This window comes from Alternaria viburni, assembly GCF_023758015.1.
Source record: "Alternaria viburni strain BMP 2772 chromosome Unknown scaffold_25, whole genome shotgun sequence".
Classification (NCBI taxonomy): domain Eukaryota; kingdom Fungi; phylum Ascomycota; class Dothideomycetes; order Pleosporales; family Pleosporaceae; genus Alternaria; species Alternaria viburni.
The window spans coordinates 254,558-278,191 of NW_026055794.1; the positions used below are offsets into that span (position 1 = coordinate 254,558).

The following is a 23,634-nucleotide window of genomic DNA, read 5'->3' on the forward strand; positions in this document are numbered from 1 at the left end:
GCATGCGAAGCGAGGCCAGGGTGTCCCGGCGGTGGTGAGCGCTGACAACAACGACGACCTGGACGACGAGTAATTCATCTCGAGCGCGTCGAGGCCGGAGACGGGACGGATTACATACTGTCTGGGGTGGATGCAATATGGCGCGGACCCCAACCTCTTTCCGAGGTATCTCGTCTGGGCCTTCCCGTCTTCAGGATGCGGCCTCCAGGGGCCTACTCTAGGCTCGCCAGGTTCGCCAGGTCCGGGGAACAAGGGCAGAAGGGCAGTTTGTCGAGAGCCGTCTCCTGTGGAGCGGAGAGGGCGAGTATTTGTTTGCTAGGCGAGGGAAATGACGGCTACGCGTACGCTGCGAACCAAGATCGGCCGCGGTACGGTAGACAGGCTGTAAGGCGCGGTGGTTGAGTGGACTGGCGCGTTTGTGTAGTATGGTCCCAAGACGCTCATGGGTCTGACATGCTAGTGTCCTAGTGGTCGCAGCTGCCTCGTAGCGCACCGGCGGCGGTTGCTATTCCTGGAACGTCGGCGCTTCCACAGAGCCACTAGCGCAGCTCGCAGTTCGTCTCCCCCATCCATCGACAAGACGCATTCACGCCGCCTCAATCACGACACACAGCGTGCTCGCCTCGCCTACCACGACCCCCTCCTCCCACATCCAGGCGGCAGCGGCTCTGCGATCGACCGGCTTCCCTCGTCCGCACTGCCCAAGCTGGTCACCACTCTGCCCTCGACCCTCCCCATCGTCCAGAGTGCGTCGCAACAGACCCCCATCGTGAGCGCGGCACCCACCCTCGACCGCGCCTTCCTCACCACCGCCGCCCGCACCACCCGCACCCGCTGCGTCGCCCGCTCCTGCCCTTTCTACCCACTACGCCGCATCTCCTCAGGCATAGGCGCATCGCCGGCCCAGTCGCTCCTTCCCCCAGGCGCTTAGTAGAGGATCTGGTATTCTCGCTCCAATTCACCACGCCAGCGCCCCTCCCCACTGCTGTTGGCACCCAGGTAAGCCGCATCTTCTTTTCGTGTCCCAACTCCGCATTCCTGTGCCCTGTTGTCTGTCTGGGCGAGCATGACTGTAGTCGAGGCAGTGTACGGGCACCTGTCACCTGTCAACCGTTACCTGCTCGACCATGTGCACTCTACCACCAATCTTCGAGTCTGGGAGCAGCTTCTCAACCTATCTTCAGCCTCCATTCCCCACTCCCCCGTCCCGCCGCCCTCGTTTCGAAACACATGCGCCTGCCATGTCTGCCTCGCCTACAATATCCCATGATGCTGACACTCCGACTCTGAAAAGGGCTTTCTACACACCTAATTCTTCTTTCCCTTCCAAGAAACTCGAGCAGTCCTTCACCCACTGCCTTCCTTCGCCCTCCACCTCAACGCGAGCTCCACGTTGGCCCAGTAGCACCCGCAACCACGGCCCACGTTTGGCAACACACACAAGTCCCAGCATGGTTCAGACGAGCGCGCGCTCATTCATGCCCATGCCCTCATTCGGCGCCGTATTTGGAGGAGATCACCACAGCAAGGGCCAAAATGGCGGGAATGTAGCACGTCCTGCCACGAGCCCCAACACCAACTCGGGCACACCCTTCTCCTCCTTCCACATCCACAGCGAAAGTCGCGACAGTACGTCGACGGGCTCTTCCGACAACTCTCCGACCACAACCATATCAACCATGGACTCGTCCTCGGTGACAGACCCCTCTCCAGGCGTGTCTCCCGAATCGCCCCTCGCAAAGACAATCACGCCCTCGTCTTTCGTTGCCGACTTCAGGTCAAGACGAGCAGAAGCACCTGTTGGGGAACCGTCTGCCGGCCCATTCTTCGAATTGCAGCGTCCCACAACACCTGCAAAGAAGCCTCGGAATCTCAAGAACCTTGGTATCAACACAGCGTCTTCGCTCAGCAACTTGCGCGCGCACACCCCAGCTCCCATAGCAGTCGCTCCCAAAGAAAAGAACAGTTCGGCACCGCCATCTCCGTTGTTTATCAAACCACCGACACCCCCGAAGCGTCGACCGTCCAACTTGAGCTTAACAATCTCAACGCCTGGCAGCAATGAGAGTAAACCAGTACGGTTGCTCATACCCTCAACACCGTCCTTCAATCGCCCACCGCTTCGCCACTTCCAGTCATCTCCTTCACTACCATTATGTTCACCGAGTACGAATCCAATGGGTGGTATGCAATTGCCTCCTCTACGACCTGTTGCACCTAAGCAAAGTGGCCTCAGCGAAGTCCCCTTTGAAATGGAAGAGGAGGAGGACCAGGAACCCAACTTCGATGTTCCCCAGTCACGAGAGGAGAAGCCGGCTGCCTATCCTAACGGCCCCATCTGTATCTATGAGTCTGGCGTGTTCCTCTACTTTGAGCCAACTGCTATCCAGGCCACGACTTTCGATGTCATTATCAACGTCGCGAGCGAAGTGAAGAACCCATTCACCACGCCAACGGTGGAGTCACAAAAAGACATTGACGCCAGGCGCATAGATGGCCCACCAGCGGAGAATGTTGATTTTGCCACCCTTGGACAGCGACCAAAGCAATCATTCGGTATGGACGATGGCTCGCCAACCACACCCAAAGCCACGCCGGTCATGCAAACCATACAGCCGCGCGAGGTTGTGATCGAGGGCAAGACATACAAGACACCAGAGTACATTCACATGCCCTGGGAGCACAACACAGACATCGTTCCCGATCTTCACAAGCTGGTCAGGATGATAGACGAGAGGGTTCAGCGTGGGAAGCGCGTACTCATCCATTGCCAATGTGGTGTCAGTCGTTCTGCCAGTTTGATCGTTGCCTACGGCCTGTACAAGGACCCGCAGATGAGTGTGCAAGAAGCGTACGACAAGGCGAAGAAGCGAAGCAAGTGGATCGGACCAAACATGAACCTCATCATGCAATTGCAAGAGTTCCGCAACAGCTTGTTAAGACAAAACGAAAGCCGCTCATATCACAACCAAGGGTATGGACGCCGATCTGCTGGCCTTCCCTCCACCCGCTCCACAGGAAACAATAAGTACTCTTCGTACGATAGGGACTCTGGTTCGGGATCGCGCACTCCACGAACAGCGCCGCTACCACCCGACAGCGACATTAGCATGCAACGGGCAAGCACAGGCAACATGATGGCTATATCTCCAGGTCCCCTATCGGCACCCACTGGAGCCTTCTCAGCCGGTTTCCGTCGGTCCTGGGACTCGAGCCCTGCGCACTTTGATGTCCCATCCGAGCCCTCTCCGACGACAACGACGCCCTATGTCGACCCCACAGGTCACGTTGTGCCTGTAGTCTCCGTCACTAACGACAACGTGCCGACCATTCAGACTCAAGATGTTTCTGACAGCGAAGACTATTCCGAGCCTACTCTCAAGCTTTCCTCTGTCCCCAACTTCTCACGTCAACTTCCATTACGATTGGGCCTGAGCAACGACGAGGGCTCATCATTCGGATCAGGAGAGAGACACCTGGCGCCTCTACAACCATCAGGATTTGAGCCACTTCGATCCCCAGCTGTAGCAAGTTTCAACATCCCTTCCTTCAGCTCCTACGACGCATCCGATGCTGAGGTCATGTCGCCAATCAAGACTTCTTTTGACAACCCATGGCCGGCAGGCTACGATCTGGACAACGAACCTTCCGCGCCTGAGATTACTTCGCCAGTGGCTACGCAATTTCCTAAAGATGTCTTTGGTCGCACAGACGCAAGCCTAGAAGATGACCTAAAGTCGCCACGTGCCACGGAATTCCACATGACTCCACTGAAGCCAAGGATAGCAGATGAAGATCCATTCGGCTTGACATCGCCAACGAGAGCAGACTTCAATCCGTTCGACAGGCCCAGCATAGCGGCTATCAAGGACTCTGAAGCTGAGGATCGACGGCCGTCATTCCAAGCCATCCTACCGCCTGCCCATCAGACTTTCAACGGCTTTGCATCGCTGGACGGTACGGCGCAAACGAACCCCATGTTCCAGGCCCCCAGCTTGCTGTCCATGTCCTTCCCAAAACATAGCCAAGACGCCGGACCACGCATCGACAGCCTTAGCAATTCACCCGAAAAACAAGCCTTGACCCCTATCGACCCGGCTGAACCTGTTCCTGTAGCGTTCCCCAAGGCACCGGATACGCCCCGATCGCCTAGTCAAACCTTCCTTTCAACTCCCGCCAAGGCCATTCGCACTAGGTTCTCATCACCGAACATGCGCGAACAACGAAAGTTGCACAAGCTACAAACGGAGATTCAGTCGAAGCTGCCGAAACCTTCTGCTCCTCAACATGCTGCTGATGACATCGACGCTCTCATGTCACCGCGTGCTGAGGAGTTCACAAGGAACCCCTTCCATTTCGAACTCCAGTCTTCTGGCGACGACACGAGTCCGGTATCTTCCAACGAGACGATAAAGGACGGACGAAACGGCCATACCGCATGGGAAGAACCACTACCCCGGCAATGGACGCCTGAAAAGGCAACCGTTGACCCCCGGAGTCCTGTTCAAACTGGCAGTAACCCCATTGTTCGGAACATCTGGGACGTACTGTGAGCAAAGGCACAAACAGACCGAAACGCAAACTCAAAATATGCGGAGTGGACTTGCTCAATCTAGAAGCTTCCGGAGAAAACGCCGCGCGCACAAGATTAGGTAGCTTCGGCCGCCTTGTCGGAAATTACGCGACCTCTCTCCGAAGGATCGTCCTTCGCCAACAGGAGCTCGCGACGCCACCAACACTGAGCGTTTGGACTCCTGACAGCTGCATGTCACATTGGCCCACTTTGCAGAGTCGACGTTGGATGTGCAGCAGATCCGTTACCGTTGGCAGCCGATGCATTCCAACGGTCCGGCAGTCTCCATCTCGTATTCCCTTGTCATCAGTCATTTCCTTTGTGATCAAATCTTTCGTTTCTTTGCAAGTCCGTACAGCACGGCTTTACATATTCGCATGTTGGGGGCTAATGCGCGTTGAATTACGCAGAGTAATGTTCTAGTTTCTAGTACCCTAGTACCGCCATCCCCTCGACATACTCACACTCCTTACAAACAACTTTCCCTCTCGACAAAACCATTACTACATTCGCTGCCCCTTTGTATATCTATCTCATCTCCTTACTTTACACACTCAGTATCGATGTTACGAGCCATGCAAAGCGACTGTCTTCTGGCAGAAAGCACCCACTTGCGATCTTGGGTTGCGTCCTTGGTTTTGTGTTTTGGTTTTTCTATTTTCTGGTTCGCTTGGCGAGTTCAGCCAGCGAAAGGCGTTTTGTGGGAGAGAGGGAGAGAAGGATCTTGACAGATGGATTGATCATATCCTTGGGCTTTTCCTATTTTTTCCTTTTCCCTCTCTGGATTCATCTATGGGTTTCTGGTGGAAAAGGCTATGTAAATGAATGGAACACATATTTCAACAATGGGTCGTCCGCTTACTTATGTGTGTTCATCGTACATGCGATCCTTCGTTCGCGATACGGCCTCTCAGCACACTAGGTAATCTTCCTGATTAAGCGTACCCTCCACGGGCAGATGGATTAGCAGGGCAGGTCCAACCGAACACCGTTTTGTTGCTGACCAAACATGCGACAGCTGAAGTAGCATCTCTCATCTGACTAATGAAGACATCCGCTTACTTGGTTCCTTACACACACACAAAGGCTTACATACATCTCACCTGCATCGCTTCTACATTATCTGGTGCTCCAAATGTAGATCTGACCTATCTCTGCAAGATAAGGGTTGTGCAGATCGCCGTTCTTGGTCACGGAGGGATGAAAGGAAGGGTTGAACTGGTAACACAGCTAGTGGTGGGTGGGTGGGCTGAAGGTAGTTGCGGTGTGAGATGGGTAGCTCGCGCGGTTGAGATTGCGGCTCTGTGGAACATGAGTGAGGAAATTACAGTGAAGTCGTCTTATTTACTCGTACCGGTAGCTGCGAGATCAGATAATCGTGAAACACATTTCCGAGGGGGGAACAGAAAACATATGCTGGAAGAAAGTCTTCGATCAGGTTGAAAATCCATTCAGGTTACTACTTTAAACTATATACTATGTGTGATGCGTGTGTGTATGCCCCAAAAGAGACCTCCACGTCTACAGAAACAAGAAGCAGAAACCATGCCGATTAGGCTCATCATCTCATGTCCATCTCAGCTTATCTCATCTCGTACCAAGCGAGCGTAGTATACGTATCCCAAAGACCAATAAGTCCAAAAAGCGAATGTGTCCAGGTCTAGCCCGGCGCAGTGTGTGTCAATACAATACAACGAAAGTAATCACAAGACGTACATACACGTCTTGCTCGATGGAGTTGGAGCAATAGAAAAGCGATTGGAAAAGCTGCATCGAAATGTATTTCAATTTCGATGTATATATGCAATTGTACAGAGATGATTGAGTGTGAGACTTGCGCAAGACGAGGAGACAGAGAAACGCCAAACGCAGCACTTGCGTGTAGTTGGTCGTAGAACTGAACATCAATGAGATGGGAGATAGTAATGGGAAAAACCGTTCAACGCCTGTGAAATCGCAAATATGATCCCGGTGTTTCGTCCAATAGCATCCGGGAGTTGGGTATCCTGTGGGCAATTTGATGCCTGTGTCGATATGTTTGTATGTGTGTGTGCGTTTCGCCTTTCCAATTCAAAGTATAACGGAACTACTAGTAAGCATACGTAGCAGTTCTGCTGAGACCAGGTTTACTGGCAAAGCCTCTGTCAACCCTGTCGGGTTCACCAGATCTCGGTGCCCATCTGACGTCCTCGGGACCGTATCTACGGCTGTATTGGATTTCGTTGGGGTCGATGCTTGCCTGGCGTACCCGGTGTCGGGGTTCGCTACCAATTTCACCGTAGAGCCTTCCTGAGCGGCCGCGTTCTTCGCGAACAGGCGAGATGTTGCGACTTGACTCCGTGCGACTTGGCATTGATGGCCGGGGCACGGTCTTGTATGATGCAGTGGTGGGCTCTGCCGGACGGTTGGGACCAATCGGGGGCTTGCCGATGGGCGACTTTGAACGGTGTTGGCGTTGGGATTGGGGTTCGCGAACAACGTGGCGAGGAGTGGGGGTTGGCGGGTCTTGGGACACGCCAGCTCCGGGAACGGGGTAGTAATATGTCTTGACGGTCGACGATGGTGGTACGCTGGGGAAGGCGTCTCGCTCGGGACTGGCGTACTTCTCAGGGCTGCTGTATTGCTCTGGAGTCATGGCCTCGCGAAGACCAGACGGGCGAGGAGCGGTAGCGTCCTTCCTGCGCGAGGAGGTGTTTGGAATGGTAGGCATGGTCGACGATCGACTCAGCGAAGGGGCTGGAGGCGTGTTCTCGGCATATCTGGTGGACCTGCTCTCGGTGTACGAGCGCTGAGGCACTCCACGTGAGAGCTCAGCAGGTGATGAGGTCGTATGCTTGAAGCTGGGTACGCGTCTCTCCTCACGGCGAGGCTCATCATCCCACTCGACAACCTCGGGAATACCGCGATCGGTACGGTCGGTGTCACGACGGGACAGAGAAGGTCTTTCCTTACTGGGGCGAGCAGATGACCTGCGGACGGGCTCGGGTCGAGCACTGTCGCGTCGAACCATCCGAGGTGGGTCGGAGGTGTAGTAATCGCGCGAAGAAGCCCTGGCGGGCGACGGTCGGGAAGATAGGATATCCGCCTCGACGTGGGCGCGTGACTTGTGCTGGTATCGGAGCGCCTCTTCTTCCTGAACGCTCATCTTGCGTGCAGCAGGGACAGTGTGAGTGGTGGTGCCGGCATATCGGTTGTCTTCATAGGTGCGGCGCTCTTCTGCCTTGCGCCGAGCATCCTCTTCAGTGCGAGCCTTGAAGGCTGCCTCGTAGCGCGCCTTCTCGTCACCCGATGACTCACTGTCGACCTGGGTGAACTTGCGGTCGCTTCGGGTCTCCTTGGCACGCGTTTTCTCGCGATCTGAGCGTGATCTGTCTTCTTTGACGTGTCGCGAGCTCTTGGGCTCCTTGTCGCGAGTGGATCTCGAGGATGATGTGGGTTTTGAGGGTTGGGCGTGGTATCGTGCGTGGTAGCGGTCGTCTTCCTCGCTCGCTCTGGGAGCGCGGTACTCGGTGGTGTATCGCGAAGGGCCGTTTGCAGCAAAGGATGCACCGCCTGATGTGGGGACGTCGAAGCGTGCAGTCCTGTCGCGTGGCGCACCTCCTCGCGCCGCCTTCTCCTTGCGCAGCTTGTCGAGCGTGATCTGCGCGTCGTACTTGCTCCTCTTCTCGTCGTCAATGAGGCACTCGTAGGCCTGCTGGATGTTGTGAAACTCCTCCTGTTTCTGCTCCTTCAACGCGGGGTCGGTGACCTTGTCGGGATGGCACTTGAGGACGAGCTTGCGGTAGGTGGCCTTGATGACGGCGGCGTCGACCGTGTTGGCGACGCCCAGGGCCTTGTAGTGATCGGGGAGGGGGTCGTCCATGGCGGCAATCGGTGTGGGGAGAGGATTGCTAGGCGGGTGTGGGGTGTGGGATCTCTCTTATAGTGTGACAGCAACGACTGCTTGCGACTCAGGCCTGACACATGCGGATCCGGGCAATGCAGCGAGTGGAGGAGCAAGCGAGCCTGTGGCGGTGTTGGGCGGATGTCTGGCAGGCCGCAGCAAAAGCAAGGGCAGGAGCGATGGGCTTTGGGCGAGGCGTCGGTGTGGGAGCCCTATAAGGAGAGTCGGGTGCAGTATGTGCCGTGGTGAGAGCAGAGCGGACGGAGCGTGCGGGTGTTCCTGCACGGCCTGACGAGGATGGCTTGCTTGAAATCGGCTGACCTAAGGAATAGTGGGTCGCTCAGGGACACAGACAGCGCGGATCGAAGATGGCGGAAACGTGGCGAAGAGACAAAAAAACTCGGATCAAAGACGCTGGACGAAGGAATTGTAGTGCTCGGCCGGCGGTCAGGGCCAGGAGTGAGGCTGTGTTGTGCTCGCGACTGCGCTGCTCGTTGCCCGGCAGCGATGGCTCTGCTTGCAGGCCGTAAGTTGCGGTGTGGATGGCTTTGCGACGTCACCGTCAACCGTGCCAAAAAATGCCAATAGGATCCGGCGGGCGGTAGTCGGGATCGCACCGCGTAGTGTGGAATTTAAGAATCGTGGGAGAAGAATAAGATTGCGGCTTCGAAGAATAGAACAATGTGTGCAACGGGTAATATGGATTTGGAGAGCAGTCAGCCTGCACGCTTTGGGGGTGCAGTTGTGACTATATCAGGCTCTCATGCACAGAGCCCCAGGGCTTCGACAGCCGTCGAGGGCATCCCTGTGCCTCGCACTTGTCTGCTTTCTACCAAACTCGTCGCCGGCTGAAAAGAGCGTCACAGCCTCGACTCGACGCTGACTAGTCCCCGCTCCACGCCCATCGCCAGCATCGCATCGCGCAAGCCGCTGCTTCACATGAGCACCGCTGCACGTCTCGTCGTCGGCCACGGCGGCTGCAAAACACACAGCCCAATCACGCCCAGCGCCCTCCACATGGCCCGTTTCGAGACTGGCGCCAAAACTCCTCCTGATAGGACCAACCCCCAGCAGGTCCTGCATGACCACCGAAGCCCCAAGAAGCCATGCCAGAAGCGTGGAAGCACGATGTGACCACACCTGCTGTCCAATCGTGAAATGCTCACCAACCCCACCATGAACATTTGCAAGACATGACGAATCCAGCTGCACCCCAAGGGTACAGGTGAAGCACAAAGCCAGCACCGACAGCCAACTCGTCACATTCGAGATCCACCCAGGCAATCCATCCTCTGCAGCCTCCGAGACACATGTGTTCCCCAGCTCAGACGGTAGCAGTCACCGGGCCTTCGGCACCCATCAATGCACATCCTCCGCACATCACTCGAGGCACGATGGGGGGCATCCCTGTGGCCCGTCGCAACTCAGGTCAGGGCACGGCGGTTGCGTCGCCCGTCAGGCAATATTTTGCTCTTCCGTCCCAAGCCATGTGAGAGAGTATAGATTTGCTGCCACTCGATCCGTCCCGATGGCAGACGTTAGCCCGTGGCTTGATAGGACGATAAGATACGCTTATGCGGGGGTAAGGCGGGGCACTTCTGCATGTCACGCCCAATCGTGACATGGTCAGCTCACAAAGCCCACGAAGCACGTCCTCCTACGTGGTCCTCGTCCATTGCACGCACCGCACTGAGTAGGACACGAATGTGCTATAAACCAGCAGCAGTATGATGTAGGTGTTGGCTCGACAAGTGTGCTTTGCTGGCTAGGAATGAGATCATTTGGGACAGGTACGCTGCACTTGATCCGTCATCCCACATTAGCTAGCATTATCGTTGTCCCAAAGAGCCCCATAGAGGCAGCTCCATATCGACGACTATCGGCTTGTTGTAGGCAACCGACGTTCTGCCAGCGACCCTCGGACCCAGATACGCTGCGTTGATCACCGTGGTCTGGCTGCGTTCTTCCGTCCCTTGTGGAGGCATACCCCTCTGTCGTTCTGCGAGACGCTGAGTAGCCTCGTCAGGACACCCATGTCCGGTATCGCTCTCATCTGGATGCTCATCTGCATCGCCCCCTCGCCGTCTTCCTCCACTAATCCCTCCTCCCCACAGCGCCTCACTGTCCCGCAGGGCAACATCAGTGAGGCTCGCTGGTGCCGTCGGGATAAGCTTCTCACCACCACCGGACGGGGGCTGACGCCCTGTCTGATCCGGTGCAGACGTCGCATCAGGCTGGCCTTCCAGACGGTCCCCTCGCGAGTCAGGCTGCAATTGACGTGTCAAGCTCGCATGGTGGTCGCAGCCCGAACCACGCCCTCTTCTCACCTGCATGCCCGTCGTCAAATCGACTAGAGAAAGTTTCTTGTTGGAGGCTCCTGGGTCGTTCCAGAACTGCACGCTTGGTACTAGGGTACCGATATCCATGGGCGTGGGTTGGTGATGTAGTAATGCATGTCTTTCTCTCCATTGTATCGTCTCCACGCCTCGTCCGTTGTGTATGTGGCCGCAGATGTTCAACATCGGCCTGACTTGCTCTAATCTTCTTAACAACGCTGGGCATCCTTCCCTTATTCTGTCTTTCTGTCCACTTGTTGCTGCTACTACTCCATCGCATCGCCCCTTGGGCGGTGTATGCGTAACTACGATATCCACTTCATTTGGAATCTTTTTCCACACTTCTTCAGCTTCGTCGGGTTTGTACTGAAAAGCCCAACTCGCAAGTTGTTGCTTGGGCGTACACGGACTCCCGAAGATGGTAAAGCACGTTCCCCGTTCTTTCAATCGTATCTCCGTATAGTCATTTTCAAGGTAGACGATGGACTTGGATTCCGTCAACAGTCTTCTGCACGCTTCTGTGTCTTGAGGCGCAGGCCATTTCCACGACTCTTCGTTTTCTCGAAAGAATGGAGGATCGAGCGTAATGTCGTGATTCCCTGTCACATCTCATCAGCAACTCTCTTTTCCATTATCTGTACCGCTTGAACAAGACCAAGGGCATACAGTACCAGCAACCACAATCTTCGCCTCAAACTCCTGCCGCTCAAGCCACTCCACCGTCCTCTTCAACTCCGCATAACTCCCCTGATTCGTCAAGTCGCCCGCGTGGATCAACACATCGCCAGCCGGCAACTTCGGCGTCTGATTATGCGTATCCGATATACAGACTATACGCGTTTTGCGCCGTGCCGACATGCGTAAGTAGGTTCATGCACACATGTGCTAGTTGGCAGCAGTAGTAGTGATCGTGGTGGTAGTGAGTTATCGTGTGATCGATCAGGTACACGCAGACAGCAAAGCAATGCCCAACTCCACGATCCAAGCTAACCCCAGCACACCCACACAAAAACTTCCAGTCATCATGCACTGCAAAGAGCCGTGGAAAGAAGGTTTGGTGGAGTTAGTCCAGCAGTCGCTATCACGCGGTTACGTCATTCCCCATCATGTCACGTTCGAGGGGCCTGGCCTCGCCCATTTCTCAAACTCTCCGTCCGCGTACCGCAAAGGAGAGCACAGCATTTGCTTTTTCTCATTATTCGCCGGTGATCAACAAATGTCCCGGCCTCTAGGGTCTTAGTTCCCTCTAGTGATGCGACAAGAGATAGACAGGTACATCCGCAGCACGACATCGCCTCCAACCCCGGTTTTCCACCATATCGCCGCACCTCGGCTCGCTTGACTGCGGCGGTGTTGTGCATTTTTGCCACCGCCACCACCCGTTTTCGCGCAACCGATCTTGCGATGGCGAGTTCAGCCGCACATTTCTGGATCTGCGGTGGTTGGGAGATGCATGCATGTGGGAGTGGTTGGGCGGACAGAAAAACAGGTTGTTGGGGAATTGATGTTGGTAATGCCGATGCTGGATTGCGATGGCGATGCGCGTGGGGATTGCGCTAGTACGGAAATGACGTGCCACGTGATTGATGATTTGGGTAGGTTTGATGGGTGATGGGAGGCAGGTGCGATGTCGAACCCAGCAATTCCATCTAAGGAGTTATCACGATGTTGCAGAATGGATGTTTTGTTCAGGCTTCACAGCCATTTTTTTGTTATTTTTAGAGTACATTTTTCTCGCGAAACAAGACTATGCAAAAACCAAAACTCCTTCGCTACAATTGAAGGGGTATCTTGACAATGACAAGCCTACTTAACGCCCTTATCAAAAGAAACCCAAGCCAACGTCGCCTCCGCGCCTCACTATGCCTAGGTGCTCCTCTCCTCCCCATGGACAGGGTAGTCGTCAACCTAGATTTAGCCATCGAGGACGACCTCAGCGGTCTCCTCGTCGTCGTCATCCAGGTTCATGTCGTCGTCTGACACCATCCAGGTACTATCAGAGTCCTCACCCAGGTCGACGACTGACGTATCACCACCCGCGGACGCAACGTTGCTGTCCAGGCTATCCCTCCTGTTGCCGTGGACAGCGTAGTTCGCATCGTCGTCGTCCAGGATGATGGGGGATCGGGAGCTGCTACCGCTGGGGACATTCCGTCCCGAGTGATGTGATCTGGAAGCCGGGGCCGGGGCCTCGAATGCGACGACTGGTCCGTCATCTAGGACGGCGTCTGTGCCCTGGATAAGCGCGTAGTCCCAGTCATTCGCCAGTCTTGAAGACCACTCTCTGTGTGCCCAGCGAGCGATTTTGCTCTGGATCTCATAGCGAACCTGCTCCGAATGGAACTCTGACTCGAACTGTTCAGGAAACCAGCGCTTGAGTTCAAGGTCGCAGGTCTCCAGCCCTGCCAGATGACGGCGCGTGATTGCATCCATGGAAATCTGACACATTTTGTATACAAATGGTCCGCATGCACCTCCATCTTCTTTGAACCTGTTGTTGGTGTTTTGATCGGGACTGTTCCATTGTGGGAGGTACTTCCAATCCTCTGGGTCTTCATCAAGAATATGGAGCATTCCCATAGACACATCCCGGCCTAAGTCTTGATAGAATCCCAGTCTGACGAACAGCGAATCAATGTAATAGCATTTCTTGGAAATCCGATCCAGAATGGCGAGAGACCAGTGTAATCCGCTGTGGCCATCGTTTTCGATACCGCCGATGCCATCGTTGATGACGATGAAGATCCAATTCTTGTCGGAGTAACGTAATCTATACTGTTCGTATTCCGCAGCATATCCTGACATTTGGGCGAAGTAGCAAATTTGGGCCACGGTGGAGTTGGCGATGCCAATTTTGTGAGCGTCGCCGTCGTATTCGCGGCGAAGCACTTCAAGAGCCATGTCTAGACTCTCGTCACGCATCCATACTTCTGAACCATATATCCGACTGTTGGTAGCGCCAATATAGTTGAAGGAGTCGTTGTGAAGGGTCACATCACCCAGCTCAAGGAACACTCCTGCGTTATGGGGAGGCTGACCAAAGAAGACCGAAGCGAAAGCAGTATGTCGGGCAGGATGAGGAAGTTCCACCCAATGTGTAAGAGCGGGTAGCGGATCCACCTCCTTGCATGGTAGCTCAGGGATGTTGAATGTCTTTGTAACGTCAGTGAAGTGCCCACTAAAGTAAGGTTTTTGGTGATTATTCACCTGAGATAATGCAAATTCCCAGTGATTTGTTTCTTGCTCCCATTCGGTGGTAGTATTCACATCGACGCTATAGCGGCGCTTCAACAGAGGGGGTCTTGTTTGCCTTGTGGGCAGATTCTCACGTTGAACACCGCGAGAAGAGATGATAAATATCTTGGCCGCTTGATATTTTATCAACCCACGTGTCTTCGAGAAGATGTTGCGTTGCATCTTGCGCTTAGCGAGTGATTCGGAGATGTCTGTAAAAGAGACCGCTCGATCAGGCGACATGACTCTGTTGGATTTCGGTGGGGGCGGTGGAACACCTAATTCAGTCCACCAATCTGACGATACCGATGAACTTGGAGACTGGGGTTCTTCGTCCATGGAAGGTGTGTGTGGCGGTGTGACTGGCGGCGTCGTGGACATTTTGCTGGCGTGGTCTTGATTTGAGCGCGGGGAAGGAGGGCGGTTGTTGTCGACGTGCTCTTCCTCCGGTGACTGCACAGAGTCAGGCGCATTGTCCTGAGATTGTGGAGCCATAGTCTCATCGCTGTGTGGCGGCGAGGATACCAGACCTTGCGTCTCGGTCTGTGGTGTGACGCCGACCGCAGGTGAACCTATGCTTGAATGAGAATTAGCATCGCCGTCAGATGCAGTCGCGACATTCGAACAAAGAGGTTCCGGCTCGGCTGGTGATGAGGATTTGACAGTTTCTCCCCGTACTGTGGATGATGAGTCTGTCAGTGTGTCCGCCTCGTCCGATGCGGTAGGCGCGGCCTGCGCGACCACCTGGGCAGGCGCGCGCTCTTCGGACATTTCGTCTGACATCGCAACGGCGCCGCAGTGTTGTTTCCTGAGTGGAATGCTACGACTTGGCGACGGAGAGTGTGTGCGCTTGGAAGTGGTGGGGATTCGCGTAATCTGAGCGTTTGCGAAGGCCTGCGAATTGACAAACACTGCTGGCTGAGGCGCTAAAGCGGTGGCGGATGCGCTTGATGGTGAGTTTGCTGCAGTTGAATCCAAAGGCAAGTGCAAGTCTGTGTCGGTCGTGTGCGGATTGCGAGTTGCGGGCTGACCAAAAGGCGTATTTGCTGGGGTGGTGTCGTGGTCGAGAGTCGCAGTGGAAGAACTCGAAGAACGGCGTGAGCGGCGCTGCGTCATAAGACCACAACAAAAAAGGTCCATGGAAAGTGAATGCGGGTCGGTGCGCTCTTAAACGCTGTTTGCTCCAGCGCAAAGAGCGTGATTGTTTCACAGCACGGATTCAGGGATGCCAGGGCATTCAGATAAGGTGAAGTCAGCGGTGAAAAGAAGAAGGGGTCCTGAACTCAAATGAATACCATGCGATTCAGACATTTCGGTGTGTACGGCACATTCGTTCCATGGTTGCATCGGTTCAGGTGTGGGTCGTCCAAAGAATATGGACGAACAGCCCACGTATATCTTGCAATTAACTACAAGGCCTTTGTGAATGGTCAGTATTACCGACAAGCGACGGCTCGTCCAGTTAACAGCCAGCAATGAACAATGCTGCGAGGGTCCGATTCGTAGCCTGCAGTAGGCCTTCTTCATTATATTCGTGGGATTCACCCAAAAGGACTCCAGGTCGCAGAAGCCTGGCCATGTCAGGCGCGCCGAAGCAGTGAAAGTGTGGGCACTAAGGATCGTTCCTGAAATCCGGTCTGCGATGGTGGAGCCGTGACCTTGAGCACTGTGTCAGCCTTCATTTCATAGATGCACAAAAGGGGTTCGTAACTGATATATATATTCACAGAGGAAAAGGCGGTTTTGATATATGTACACGAAGTTTCAACACTCACGTTTTGAAGAGAAAGAAGAAGTAGCAAGGAAAAACACGATCTGGTGTTGGTATATGGAACTAACGAAAACGGCAAACGGAAAAAAAGACAAAGAGATCATGAGATGCTGACGGTGAATCGATCCTGCGCCCACACGCTTGTCCCCTTACGTGCAAGAAACGCTGATAAAAAAATGCTCCGTAGTTAGCCCCTTTTGATGGCAAAATATGCAAAGTCGTGAGAACGCTCTTTCTCTCACAATGCTTGGTAGAAACTCCTTCGTGGTAAATCGCACAGACTTCTTAGCCTTGCAAGGCTGAATAAAGCAGATACTCCTTCTGACATGTCTCCGTGCGCGTCTGTCCCTATATCTCTGTACTGACTCGGTGTTCTATGGTGCGCCTCTGTTGGTGTGCCCATGGCGAATCCGGTCTCAAATATGAGAGTCGCGGGGTCATTGCGCGTGGACCAAAGAGGAGACTGGGCATACTATGAGGGTGACGTCAAACATTAACGCAAGCTCAAAGAAATGCGAGAGCTTTGCTTTGCTCACTCTCCGATACTTGTTCCCCTCAAACGTCTCCCCAGGCTTACGCTGCGCCCGATGTCGGAAACACCACCGACTGAGTGTCTGTTGTTTGGGTTTCGAGCGACGCTCAATTGTGCTCTTGGTCGTAGTCCTCCCGTCAGGGTCTTCTCGTAGTTGGCTGGTGAGCCTTCACGGCCTAGGTTGTGACCGTAGCGGCTTTGGTTTTCCCGGAACAACAAACTATGCTCGTTGGAGGGCGTACTACTTGAAACACTAGGCCGGCGGAGACTGGCGGTGGTTTGAAGAGCGGGTGATGGCTGTAGATCAGGCATTGGTTCGCGGGAGGTGTACTGTCTGCCACCGGTGAACCGTTTTTGATCTGACTGACCACCGTGACGGGCTCTAAAGTCGATTGAGGTCATTGCACGGGAAGGCGCACGGAAGATTGGATCTTCGTCTTCTTCGTCCACGCTGTTGCGTGTCTGGTGGAGACTGGTGCCTGCTCGTTGCATGCGTGACGGAGTGTGTCTATCGTCGTAAGGCTCCTGGCTGCCACCTCTTTGGCTGCGGCCGGAGTCATCGATAAGCATGCTGGTTCTCCGAGCCTCGATGCGTGACATGGCTCTACTGGGACTGAGGCCTGATAATGTGTTGCTTTCGGGTTCGATACTCTGTCGGATCGTTGGTGAATCGCCATTGATCTGTACACTCGGCCGACGTGATAGTGTGGCTGTGTTTGATCGGAAGGCTGGACTGGCAAGACCGGTCTTGGTGTCGCACAGAGCAATGCAGAGCTCGGTGAGACTGCGACAGAGGTTGTCGGCTTTGCGACGAACCTGGCGGTCTGAGACGACAGAGCCGTTGATGATGGAGCTAGCAGAATGGAGTGTGCCCTGCGGTCCTGCACTGCCGCTCATCTCTGCCAGCGCAAGCGCTTCAGTTGCAGTCGCCTCCAGGTTGCGGTAGACGGTTGGGGAGACGTACTGTCTAGCTTTACCGAGAGCTTCGCGTAACAGAGGATGAGTTTTGTTGTTGTTGGGGGTATGAGTGCCGACTGTCGACTCGGCAGGCGACGGATTCGACTTTCGCTGCTGATTCGGTGAAGAAGAGACTGTCGTCGCTGAGGTGTTGGCCGTCCGCGGGCGCTCAGCCGATGCTTGGTTGACAATGGCACCCGACGTCGAGGGTATCTTGCCGCCCATCTCGATCTTCCGTATCCTGGACTTGAGCTCGTCCAGCTCGTCCCATACAGACGCGGCCGGGCCTGTAGAGCCATGTGACTCGGTACCGTCGGCGCGCGAACCAGCCTCAAACGATGTCTCCACCTGCGGCGTGCGCGGCTCGTGTGACAGGTTCGACGGCCTGTAGGGGTGGACCGGGGTGCGACTGGGCGGGGTTTGGTGTACCTCAGGCTGAGATCCCCGTCTCGTTGAGTTTGAGAACTGGGCGAGGAAGTCGCGCGGTGAGAGCTCAGAGTCGCGTCGGGTGGAGCTGAAGGAGGCTTTGTGGTTGAGGTCGCGGGTCCGTATGGCTTCGGGTGCAGGTGAGTTCGGCGACCGCTCGTATCTGGAGCTGGAGGGGGTGGGCAGGAGCGATGACCGGCGTATGCCGCTGGACCTGGCTTCGAGGGCAGCGCTGGAGGGTATCCTGCTGGTGGTTGGTGTGACTAAGCTCGATTGGACCTGGACGGGCGAGGGCGACTGCAGGGCCGAGGGGAGCGACTGCCGGTTGTTGACGCGGGCGACTCGTGACTGGGTCGTTAGCTACCATCCATGCGCATACCGTAGCTCCATTGCTCACCTTCAATCGGTCGCGCGCTGTCGGGTTCTCTGGGCGCGGCGGCTTGGGCGCACTGTCGGCGGCGATGTTCAGAAACAGGTCCTCCTTCTCGCCGTCGGTTCCTGGCGTCGCGGGCGCAGGCGCTCCCCGTCCGCTATGCGCCGCGTGGTAGTCCTCCATGCGGCTGCGGGGGCCAGAGTCGTACTCGGACGACTCGTCGGTGGAGCTCGCCATTCGTCGCGGCGGGGGCCTCGCACTGCTGGTCGAGGCTCGTCGGGGGTGGGGTCGGGGGCGGGTGGCCGGGTCTACAGCGCTTGTTTGTTGTGGTGGTCGCGGGGCTTCGCTGGGGGATGTGCCTGGGTGGGAGCTAGTGGGGGATACCAGGCCGGACTGGAGGAACTGCTGCTGCGCATAGGCAAAGTCGGCGGGGTTCTGCGAGCTGCGGCTGCGAGTAACGAGGGTGACGGGAGGGCCGCGCGAGTTGTCTATGCCATGGCCGCTGTGCGAGGCTGGGGGACGGCGGGCGGACGAGGCGCTGACTGACGGCAGGCGCAACAGCGTGGGCGGCTCCGGGGCCGTGTTGGTGCGGGCGTGGGTGGGCTTGCTCGGGGGCGTGCTCTGCGACAAAGAGTTGCGCCGCTGGGTGGTGGTGTGTTGTGGTGCTCCTCCAGACGATTTCCGAGAATGGGTCGGCATAGCTGCAGGCCTGCGCTGGCACACCAGACAGGGATGACGGACAACGTTTCAGAATACTCAGCCCGTCATGGCTGCTTTTGCGACCCACAGTCCGCGCGCGAGCCGTTGAATATTGCCAATTCACTCTTCAAAGTTCAGAGGTTGATGCTGCGACGCTGGGGATCCCTAGCATCTTGACCTTGGCCGTTTGCGTCTAGGGTCCCGGGCCACTCTGCACGAGATGTCACAGTCCTTTCTGGAACGAATGGCCGCCTTCGAAACCGTCTCTTAGCAACGGCATGATGTGCAGCGACTAGCCGTGCTCTGCCCTTAACCTATATCGCACCCTATATCGCACATCACTCGCTCGCCTCTCTCGACTACCAGCGTGTCAAGGACGCCTCTACCCGACTAACTTTCCCTGCAAGCTGACCTTTACCTGCGCGATTATTACCTCGCCATTGTGCGTGTCTGGCCCAAAAAGCATGCTGGCTCTCATTTCGTCCGGTGAACGCACACCGCCGCTTGGCCCTTAGCAGGAACCACTTCCAAGCTTCTCCCGGCCTCCCGTCGAGATAACAGATCACGATTGTGACTGCAAAAACATTGTGCTGACTGACTCTGTTCCTGCATTCGCCATCCTGGTCAACGGCAGGTTGTAAGCGAGTAGCAGCGACGGACGGGACTTTTACCCATGTCAGTCGCAGGTAAGATTCACCGGCGCCTGAGTCGTGAAGATTAAGGCCAGACACCCTCTCTCCTGTAGCAGACACTGTAATCTCGCGCGCAATACAAGGTTTGCTGGCTCAGATTCTATATCGATAGTGAAAGCTACATAGTTACAGGCGGAATTGCGCGCTTCGCATCAATGATTGGCTGTTGCATTGTAAAGAGCAGAGTACCTACATACATAGTAGACATTGAACTTGCTGGGTTGGAGGGTAATGATCACGTGACCTCGGCGGTGGCTGAACCAAACGCCGAGGGTCTGATGAAATCTTGCCCAGCAACATCATCACCACCACCAGTGCCAACCGCGATACCCAACCCTCATAGCATCGCGACCTGCCCTCGCGCCTACACCGACCATGTCCGTTGCAGCTTTGTCCAAGTCGCTGCCAAAGCCGAAATATTCGGGCGAAGAGGAGGAGCTCACCAACAGCACGCGCGTGCTAACCGCAGAGCAATATGAAGCGCAAGTAGTCGCGAAGAAGGGCCCGCCGCCCTACGGCCAAAGGCAGCACTGGAGGCCCCGCGCGCCTGAAGGTAAGCAAAACACGTATGGAGGACACACGGGAGATGTACTGACATCATCTTTAGACTTTGGCGATGGAGGCGCATTTCCGGAAGTACTCGTCGCGCAGTACCCGCTCGACATGGGAAAGAAGGGCCAACCATCCACATCCAACGCGCTCGTGAGGAGAGTCGACGGCGAGGGCAAGACGAAATACGACGAGATTGCGCGACGCGGACACGGCGATTCGAGGATTGTGCAGGCCAGCTTCAAGGACCTCATTCCTCTGCGCCAACAGGCAGACGCTGGCGAGCTGGACTTGTCGCGTCCTTCGGCCGAGATTGTCCAAGCAACCAAGGAGAAGACTGAGCAGGCCCTCATGGCACTGGTTCAAGGGCAGACTGCCGCGCAACGGCCCAAGAACGTACAGGGCAGAAAGAACGACGAGCCGACTTTCGTCAGATATACACCCACGGCTCAGCATGGTCAAGCCCAGGGCCAGACGCGCATCATCAAGATCCAGCAAAGACAGATCGATCCCATGGAGCCGCCCAAGTTCAAGCACAAGCGCATTCCTCGCGGACCACCATCGCCCCCTCCACCCGTCCTGCACTCGCCGCCGCGAAAGCTGACCGCCGAAGACCAAGAACTTTGGAAGATCCCACCCCCAATCAGTAACTGGAAGAACCCCAAGGGATACACAGTGCCACTAGACAAACGTCTAGCAGCCGATGGTCGGGGGTTGCAGGATATCACGATCAACGACAAGTTTGCTCAATTCGGCGAAGCGTTGCAGGCAGCCGACAGACATGCACGAGAGGAGGTCAAGCAGCGTGCGATAATGCAGCAAAGATTAGCGGAGAAGGAGAAGCTACAAAAGGAGGAGCATCTGCGAAACCTCGCGAAGGAGGCACGAGAACAGCGCGCCAACACCTCCCGAAGGCGATCACAGAGCGAATCGGACACTGATTCGGAAGAAGAGGCAGTGCGGAAGCGAATGGACGCTCGTAAGGAGAGGCGCGAGGATTTCCAGCGCGAACTCCGTCAGTCGCGGATGGGTACCGAGCGCAAGATCCAGATGCTGGCTCGGGAGCAGAATCGTGATATTTCTGAAAAGGTCGCACTCGGTCTGGCCAAGCCGACACAGAGCGGAGAGTCCATGTACGACTCGCGGCTGTTCAACCAGTCCAGCGGATTCAACGCTGGTTTCAACGAGGACAACCACTACGACAAGCCTCTCTTCGCAGCTCAGGATGCTATCAGCAGCATCTACCGCCCGAGTGTACAGCAGGATGACGGAGAAGACGAGGGGCAGACCTACGACCGGATCACCAAGTCGAGCAAGTTCGAAGTCCTTGGAAAGGCCAAGGAGGGTTTCAAGGGTGCGGATCTGCAAGAGGCCCGAGACGGACCAGTTCAATTTGAGAAGGATACTGACGATCCGTTCAATATCAACCAGATGATTGACGAGGTTCGTGGTGAGAAAGGCGAGAAGACTGGAGAGAAGCGTTACGGCATCCAGGAGCCGGAGGGCAGATCAGCCAAGCGCGCCAGGGTTGATGATGACAGTGATTGAACGTAATTTAGCATTATCAGGACATATTTGTTGGCGTTTGGGTCTTTTGCATAGCTCGAGTTGCTAGTGCAATATTGTAGCATTTTACTGCGATCAAAACCGTCATCATTGATCTGGCTCAATCTTCTTAATACAAAACTCATCACATGAAAATTAGGCGTCCATGGTCACAATAGCCTGCGCGATTGTGTTACCACACCGACAGACAGTCGTCATATATGCTTACTACCCGTCCCTCTTCCATTGGCCAAGTCCCAAGGATCCCAGTCTCGGAAGGCGCACCTTCGTCGGAAAGCCGCACCGACAACAGCTTCCGTCTGTGTCTACCATCGACGCCATACACACCTTCGCTCCACAGCCCCGCCGTGCTATGTCGTACGAAAGTACAAGCCAACGGCGAACCCTGAAGTTATGCGCCTTGCGCTGGTGTGCTTGACTGGCCGACATGCTGCCGACTGTCGGATCTCGATCGCATTGCTAACCGTTCGCTGTTTGCTAACATCCGAATCATACTTACTGCGCAGTACTTTAGGTCTAATCGCAATTGCATAGAGGGAATATAGCTCTGTCATTTGATATACTTTACTGCATCTTCAGGATCTCGTGGGGAAAGACGTCATGCCGGAAGAAACACAAGCTTCACAAGCTCACCACCCTTCCGCGGTATCGGATAGCCAGGATCACAAGTTCAATCCGAATTTCACTCAGGCGGTAATCAATGCGACGGGACCAAAAGCTACACCCAGGGTCAGACAGCTCACAGCGGGATTAATACGGCATCTCCATGACTTTGCGAGGGAGAACGAACTCACGGTCGATGAGTGGATGACAGGAGTTGAGTTGGTACGTCAGAGAGCTTTCCATGTTTGATATTGTGAGATATAACTCAGCATACTAAACGATGGGCAGATGAATGCAGCAGGTCGCATGTCAGACGCCAAACGCAACGAAGGCCAACTGCTCTGCGACATTCTCGGCCTCGAATCGCTCGTCGACGAGATCACGTACAAGCTCGCCTCTACTGCCGCCGACGAACCCACCGCGACTGCCATCCTAGGCCCCTTCTACCGCCATGATGCTCCGAAACTGCCCATGGGCTCCTGCATCGTGTCCAAGGAGATAAATGAGCAAGGCGACCGGACATTGATGCACGGCATCGTCACGGACTTTAGAACCGGGCAGCCTATCGAGGGTGCGGTGGTGGACGTATGGCATACGGCGCCGAATGGCCTATACGAACAACAAGATCCAGACCAGCCAGAGATGAATCTCAGAGGTAGATTCACGACGGGCAAGGACGGCAAGTATAGCTTCTACTGCTTGAGGCCAGTACCTTACCCCATACCTTTCGATGGGCCAGCAGGCAAAGTGTTGCAAGCGCTGGATAGGCATCCGATGCGGCCGGCGCATATACACTTCCTGGTATGTGAAGCCTATGACGAAGGTGCAGCCTGATGTGCTAACTTATCTTAGCTCACAGCGCCGGGCTACAAACCTATTGTTACTCAGATCTTCGACCGAACGAGCAAGTACATCGATGACGACGCCGTTTTTGCGGTCAAGGATTCCCTTCTTGTAGATTTCAATCCTTTTGAGGGAGATCCGAAGGCAGACTTTGAGCTGCCGTACGATTTCAAGATGGCGAGCTTCGAGGATGCAAAGAAGCACTCCGTTGCGGGTACGACAGAAGAAAGCGCGTGATCGGTAGAGGTTCAAGCTATCAAGGAACTTCAGCATCGTTTACGAGGTGTTTTTCGTTTGAAGCTCTAGTTGTCATGTTCTAATCGCAGCTATTTGTTTCCGATATCATTCCGATGTTGAGCCGATCTCCCCGCACTGTACTACTCCGCTAACCGTCTCCAACCGAACCGCGGCTGTCATACAACGCCTTACGCGCGCCCTAGACAGAGGCTAACATCATGTGAATGTTATGGTGTTTAGCGTCCGTGTTCCGTGTTGTTCCTGCTCTTCTTCTAAGACTTGCTTACGTATCTGCCTCGTTCGAAATCCTCGGCACAGCGCACGGTAAGCTTGTCGCGACTATATCTGCGCAAGGGTTAC

The 23,634-nt window shown here is 55.3% G+C and overlaps 6 protein-coding genes across 6 annotated transcripts; 3 read left to right on the plus strand and 3 right to left on the minus strand.

The window, feature by feature from the left end:
- Positions 1-1,451: 1,451 nt before the first annotated feature.
- On the plus strand, positions 1,452-4,553 carry J4E79_009492 (uncharacterized protein; the record flags this gene model as incomplete). The annotated part of the gene is made up of 1 exon (XM_049358338.1): positions 1,452-4,553. The coding sequence occupies one exon, from the start codon at positions 1,452-1,454 to the stop codon at positions 4,551-4,553; it is 3,102 nt and encodes a 1,033-aa protein (XP_049207193.1).
- A 2,109-nt stretch (positions 4,554-6,662) lies between these two features.
- J4E79_009493 (uncharacterized protein) lies at positions 6,663-8,435 on the minus strand (the record flags this gene model as incomplete). Its single annotated transcript, XM_049358339.1, has 1 exon — positions 6,663-8,435. One exon carries the CDS (start codon positions 8,433-8,435, stop codon positions 6,663-6,665), a length of 1,773 nt encoding a protein of 590 aa, XP_049207194.1.
- A 4,271-nt stretch (positions 8,436-12,706) lies between these two features.
- Positions 12,707-14,797, minus strand: J4E79_009494 (uncharacterized protein; the record flags this gene model as incomplete). Its single annotated transcript, XM_049358340.1, has 1 exon — positions 12,707-14,797. The coding sequence occupies one exon, from the start codon at positions 14,795-14,797 to the stop codon at positions 12,707-12,709; it is 2,091 nt and encodes a 696-aa protein (XP_049207195.1).
- Positions 14,798-16,329: 1,532 nt separating this feature from the next.
- J4E79_009495 (uncharacterized protein) lies at positions 16,330-18,322 on the minus strand (the record flags this gene model as incomplete). Its single annotated transcript, XM_049358341.1, has 2 exons — positions 16,330-18,060; positions 18,110-18,322. The coding sequence occupies 2 exons, from the start codon at positions 18,320-18,322 to the stop codon at positions 16,330-16,332; spliced, it is 1,944 nt and encodes a 647-aa protein (XP_049207196.1).
- A 1,529-nt stretch (positions 18,323-19,851) lies between these two features.
- PRP45 (mRNA splicing protein) lies at positions 19,852-21,573 on the plus strand (the record flags this gene model as incomplete). Its single annotated transcript, XM_049358342.1, has 2 exons — positions 19,852-20,029; positions 20,084-21,573. 2 exons carry the CDS (start codon positions 19,852-19,854, stop codon positions 21,571-21,573), a joined length of 1,668 nt encoding a protein of 555 aa, XP_049207197.1.
- Positions 21,574-22,191: 618 nt separating this feature from the next.
- On the plus strand, positions 22,192-23,274 carry J4E79_009497 (uncharacterized protein; the record flags this gene model as incomplete). The annotated part of the gene is made up of 3 exons (XM_049358343.1): positions 22,192-22,416; positions 22,483-22,995; positions 23,047-23,274. The coding sequence occupies 3 exons, from the start codon at positions 22,192-22,194 to the stop codon at positions 23,272-23,274; spliced, it is 966 nt and encodes a 321-aa protein (XP_049207198.1).
- Positions 23,275-23,634: the final 360 nt, after the last annotated feature.